Source organism: Centruroides sculpturatus, unplaced genomic scaffold (genome assembly GCF_000671375.1).
Source record: "Centruroides sculpturatus isolate CEXI.00-Female unplaced genomic scaffold, Cexi_2.0 scaffold333, whole genome shotgun sequence".
In the NCBI taxonomy this organism is placed as follows: Eukaryota; Metazoa; Arthropoda; class Arachnida; order Scorpiones; family Buthidae; genus Centruroides; species Centruroides sculpturatus.
The window spans coordinates 133041-139198 of NW_019384637.1; the positions used below are offsets into that span (position 1 = coordinate 133041).

The 6158-nt window shown below is 29.3% G+C and overlaps 1 protein-coding gene across 1 annotated transcript in view; it reads right to left on the minus strand.

Annotated features, from left to right (window-relative positions):
* The window catches only part of LOC111625882 (programmed cell death protein 4-like), a 56533-nt gene extending 50631 nt beyond the window's left edge, over nt 1-5902 (minus strand). The window contains exon 1 of the mRNA XM_023369131.1: nt 5162-5902. Coding sequence (XP_023224899.1) covers nt 5162-5441 — 280 coding nt within the window. The 5' untranslated portion in view covers nt 5442-5902. The remainder of the gene's footprint in view (nt 1-5161) is intronic.
* Nucleotides 5903-6158: the final 256 nt, after the last annotated feature.

Consider the following 6158-nt stretch of genomic DNA (forward strand, 5'->3'; position numbering starts at 1 on the left):
AATATAAACAGGTTCAAGAAAACTCATAATAATAATAATAATATGAAAATTTATCAAAGACTGGATACACTTCACTTACTAATGTTCAGGTCATTAATACACGAGAAAAGCTGATAAAGATAGGACAATTGTCAAGTTAGTCAATTAAAGATGAACAATTAGTTGGTCAATTTAAAAAAAAAATTTCATTTTTTTTTTAAATTGAGTTTTTATAGAGCTTTTTTAATCATTTAAACTTAATTTAACCTTAAGAAAGGTTTAAACAGCTACACACACCAAATATTAATATAAAATGAAACAGATATATCACAGTCTGTTGGCATTACAAAAGTATAACAAGTGTAAAACAAAGTTATCTTAAAAAGCAATAGAAAGTAACTTTGAATCAATTTTGTTGCAAGTATCCCTTCTAAAATGCTGTGGAAATTGAAAAACATATTTTATTTGGGAATCACTTTACATCTCATTACACTTTACATTGTCATCGTGCAACTCTCCAATGCTGGATATACCAAAGTTGTGGACAGCATTGTTTAGCCTTCTAAGGTTCTAAATCACATTGTTCCTGATAAAATACTTCATAGTGACCACTATATGTTTATGTGTTTATTTATTGACTATTTAATTCATTATTATTTATGTATTTTAATTTAATCCATTTATTCCTGATGTTTTATTTTACATTTCATTGTATTTTATATTAATGTATAATTTTTGTAAACTGTACATGTATAATTTAAATTTCCAAGCATATGGGGGGGACAATTTTGAAAAAAACATTAGTTGATGTTCAAATTCTTTTTCTTGAATTCAAATGTCTTGTTCTCTGGAAGCTTTAATAACAATTCTGTCTGAATAGAACAGTTTTAGACTGTTGAAAGTACTTGCAAATAAATTTCATTTTTTCATAATGCCAACAGACAGTGATATACGTGTTTCATTTTATAATTTAACCTATACCCTTTTTAATGTGAATTATACACTTTCTTAATAGTTTATACTAATGCAATTCTGAACAAATAGGCACAATGACTAATATTTTTCTGATGGCCATATTTTTCCAACATTAATTGATAAATTAATTGACTTATATCACAATTAATTCTACACATCAAATATACTTTCAAGTGCAATATGGTCAGCAAAACAATATTAAATAATTGGTAGTGTGATAACAATTACTTGTTTAAATGAATAATTTCTTTCAAAAACAAAGGCAGCAGATGATGCTGAAAATAAATCAACCAGATATGTGTATGAATGAGACAAACTTATTTATTAAAAAATACCTATTTCTAAAAATTTATTATTACCAAACTTGAACATTTTCAGCAATAGCAATTAATGTGATTAGTATGATTAATGATTGGCAAATGATTAATTAGTACATCTCTAAAAGCAATATTCAAAATATTCTAAAAATGGCTTCAATGTTTTCACTTTTGCTAAAAGCCTAATGACAGTATTCATAACAAAGGATCAAGAGTTAGAATTAGAAGTTAATCAATTACCATTTAAGATGAGCAGTAGTTAATTACTCTCAATACAGTTAACTACTAGTAACAATTACTGTCCCAATTTGGTAATTAAAATACTAGTTAACTACATGTTTAGTTTCTACTCTAACCACTTTTCCTTTTGATTAAGTATAACATTGCCTTGGTATAATCTATTGTATTAAACAGAGAAAACAGGTCTTGATTTTTATGAAGATTAGTTCAACTCTTTTACTTATTTTTTGAGCAATGAATGAAATTTTTATATTGCCAGTTGATAAATGTCAAATTCAAACAAAAAAATCACTATATTTTGCCTTGCATATGGGTATGAAACTACATGGCTTATTATGTAAGTATATTTTTATTCTGTTTTGTACTTGCATTAATTACTTACACTCTACTCCTTAAATGTACTTACACTCTACTCCTTACACTCCTGTACTTACTGTACTTACACTCTACTCCTTAAGTGTACTTACACTCTACTCCTTAAATGGTTGGTGGGAATTTTCATGAAAAATCAGAAATTTAGAAAACAACAATGTCAGTCTGCGTGTAACCCATTAGTGGCTGAAACCACTGAACACTGGTAGCTGGTTGTAGGTTTTCGCTTCACCAATGAATTGGTCACATGGAGTTTAAGTTTTCTTTAATGTCTAATATCTAAATAGGAGCCAATTTTTTAAAATACAACACTACTTTTACTAGTAGTGATACAGTATAACATGTTTTTCTTGTTGGGAAAAATTTTAATGCCTAGATGTTGCAGAATTTCAAATGAAAAATTTATATTTTAAGCAAAGAAATAAAAGTATTAATAAGAATAAAATGAAAATAGTACCTATCATTAATTACTATTCACTTTACTTCTAGTATCTGAACATTTATTTAATTAGAGTTAGAAATTAATCAATAAGGATGTAAATGTTGTAACATAAAAAACAAAACATTTTTAATATTTATTCTCCTCACTGATAACTTAAGATCTTCAATCAACCCAATATTTTATGCAAAATCAATGTAGAATTCAGTTTATAAACAGGTTCAAGAAAACTCATAATAATAATAATAATATGAAAATTTATCAAAGACTGGATACACTTCACTTACTAATGTTCAGGTCATTAATACACGAGAAAAGCTGATAAAGATAGGACAATTGTCAAGTTAGTCAATTAAAGATGAACAATTAGTTGGTCAATTTAAAAAAAAAATTTCATTTTTTTTTTAAATTGAGTTTTTATAGAGCTTTTTTAATCATTTAAACTTAATTTAACCTTAAGAAAGGTTTAAACAGCTACACACACCAAATATTAATATAAAATGAAACAGATATATCACAGTCTGTTGGCATTACAAAAGTATAACAAGTGTAAAANCTTGGCCTTCCTCTTTAACCTGTCGTCGGCGGTAATATTGCTTCCGGTCAGCGAGTCTAGAGTACCGTTGCCGTCCAGCTCGCTGCCATCAACCATGCAAAATCAATGTAGAATTCAGTTTATAATTAATAAAGTGTGAATTCTACATTTATAAATAATTAATTTCTGGGAAATAAAATAAGAAATGAAGTACTGAGTTTTTTCTATTTAAATCTAATATTTATTAATCATTAGAAGAGTCAATAGTTTTTTCAGTAGAAATTATTTGACTGATAGAACAAATTGTAACATTTCACTATTAATATTAAATCATATTCTAAACAACCAACGATAAAAATGGTATGACAAAAAACATTAATTTTTATATTTTTGTTGGTACTTATGGGTTAAGAGGACACCAGTCGGAAATAGCGATCAAACTTGCGATTTTGAATGAAAATATCAAAATAACAATAGACTAGTAAATTTAAATCTAAAAAGAAAAAAAATTTACTGATGAGGTTGTAAAAATGGAAAAAAAATCAATTAAGATGATTATAGATATCACCTATTTGCCATATTTGCTGTATACACTACAAAACAATTTGCATATTCAAGTAGTTTATTACTAGAATTTGTGAGATTTTGTTATATCTTTATAAATGGTAATTTATTGTTTAATTTAACAATTGTATTAAATCTGACAAATAAAAAATTGCATTATTCGGAAAAAATGCTATTTCTGACTGGCATCCTCTTAACCCATAAGTACCTTTTTGTCAAATTTAATATTGTCAGTATCAGTATATGAATTCAATATTTCCAAATGATAAGGTGAGAGCAATGTAACAAAAATTCACACCAAAATATTTTATGCAAAATCAGTAAGAGAGTATTTTATTTTGATGATCATTTTCTAGACATTTTGCAACATTTACTATTTTACTTAATCCTTTGAGTACTTTTGGTTTTTACCATTAAGAAATAAAAAAAATCAAGTATTTTAAGAATAAATTAATTCTGAAAATATCAAAAAGTATTTAAAGATTTTGTTTTAAACTTTAAATGAGAACATATAGTTGCAAAAATATTTAACTCCCAATGGTTTCAATAAACAAAAAGGCATATCATAAGATTATTATTAAAAGACTTTTTATGATTCACAATATTTCCATAAAATTTTTCTAAAAAGCCATATAACATTTAAGAGAAGAAATATGATAAGTTTCTGATTTCATTTCTCATTATATGTATATAGATACTATACAAAAAATTAATATAAAAGACAATAAAATTCAATCAAATTTTGAATTTAACTGTTAGCTTACAAATAAATCAAGTAATTTAAAATATGAAAAAATATAAAATCACATTTGGTTAACATTAAATTTTCAAATGGACAAACAAAAACATTGCAGGCCAGTCTTAAACTGTCATTTTTTGAAATCAAACTATGTAATACACATGAATAATTTCTGAAAATTTGGAATAATTGTGTGATGACACTTTATTGATAGAATTAAACTTTATTCTATCAATAGCATTTTTAATGCAAAAATATACCAAATTGAAATTTTTCCAAAATTATCAATTCAAGAGAACTGCATGAACATTCATAGCTTAAAAAAAATCCTTTATATAGATTCCAATTTATGCTTGTCATCATTAATAAGTTACAAGAACAAAATTAAAATTTGCACCGCGGTCTTCAAATACTTTTAAAACATATTGGAAAACATAAAATTCAACTTTCTTATCTGAAGAACTACGCTATTATTGATGATTAAAATGTATTTTTATGAAAAGTATTAAATTAGAATAATTTCTTTGACACACATCAATTTCCCAAGCCTCAATTAGCACACTAAAAAGAGTGAAATAAAAAAAAGCTGGAAATAATTTTAAAAAATTAACATATTTGGAGCATTTTTTTTTTTGTTTACACCTAATTAGTATTCAACATTACTTAATCAGAAGAGAGTTACATAATCAGTCCTAATTCACTCATACTACTGGAAGTAATACAAGTGAAAAAATTTGCATTAAAAATTATAATACAATATGTTTTCTGGTCGAAAAGCATTTTTCACCATCATGACACAGGAAGATATCAGTAATTGCTAAATAATAGAGTAAAGGGTACTCTACTATTAGCAAGAATTACATAGAAAAGAAGGAATTACGAATGGAAACTGGAAAATTAGATAACATATGCGGTAGAATGGAGCGACATCCATATTGATAATGATAATAACAAAGATGTTATATTGACGGGAAAAGAAAGGGAGATAAACAGAAACTCACCCTTCTTGGGCAAGCCTCTTCCGTGGCCGTTTCGAGGCCTCCTGCTGTTCTTGGCGAATCTAAGTACGGTGCCGTTCGAGCCACAGACCGAACCAGCCGAAGCCTCTTTACAGGCCAGTAACTTGGAAGGCCTCTTGGCCTTCCTCTTTAACCTGTCGTCGGCGGTAATATTGCTTCCGGTCAGCGAGTCTAGAGTACCGTTGCCGTCCAGCTCGCTGCCATCAACCAGGTTAGAGTCGGCCACTTCGACCGTACCGTTGGTTAGGCCTAGCGACGTCATACTTTTTGCTGCCAGCCGGATCGACAGAGATCGTTGGTCCGAATATCACGGTCGGTCGACAATGACAACGATGAATATCTCTTCCGCAGATTACGAATCGGTCGGGTGCCAACGTACAGATACACAAACACGAGTAAAGCCTGTCGCGATGCTTCTTCCTGTTCCAACTCTTCTCTAATAGTCTTTGGGCGACGGTAAAACCCGGGACGGCAGCGACGAAGAACGAAAGTCGGTGAAATAGATTATAATTTTTAACGAAAGAACGAAAATTTCGTCGTCTTCGCTCGAAAAACGCTAACTTCTGATAGTCCGAATAGTTTCTTCCGGAGTAGCGTTGGAGTAAATCTACCAGATAAGAAAGCTCGGTCGGCCGCCCTCTTCTATTGGTGGAGAAACTGGTAAACAACTTCCCTACGCCAATTGGGGTGCTCGTACTTTCCGGTTTGATACAGAGTTACGTAATATAGATTAGAAAGTGACGTTTCCGGCGGACGTAGCGAGTGGACCGAGTAGGCTCGTGCTCGTCGTCCCGTAAAGTCGAATAAATTCCGTCGTAAGGTGAAATGGGACAGATACACATTAAGGAAAAATTTCTCCTCTTTTTTTGCAAATATTTTACCAGTTAAATTACCGAAATACAACGTGGCGAAAATAACGTGAAAGTAGATTTTTATATAAAGTTGAAAAGGAAAATGTGATAGGAAAAGACATTTTTTT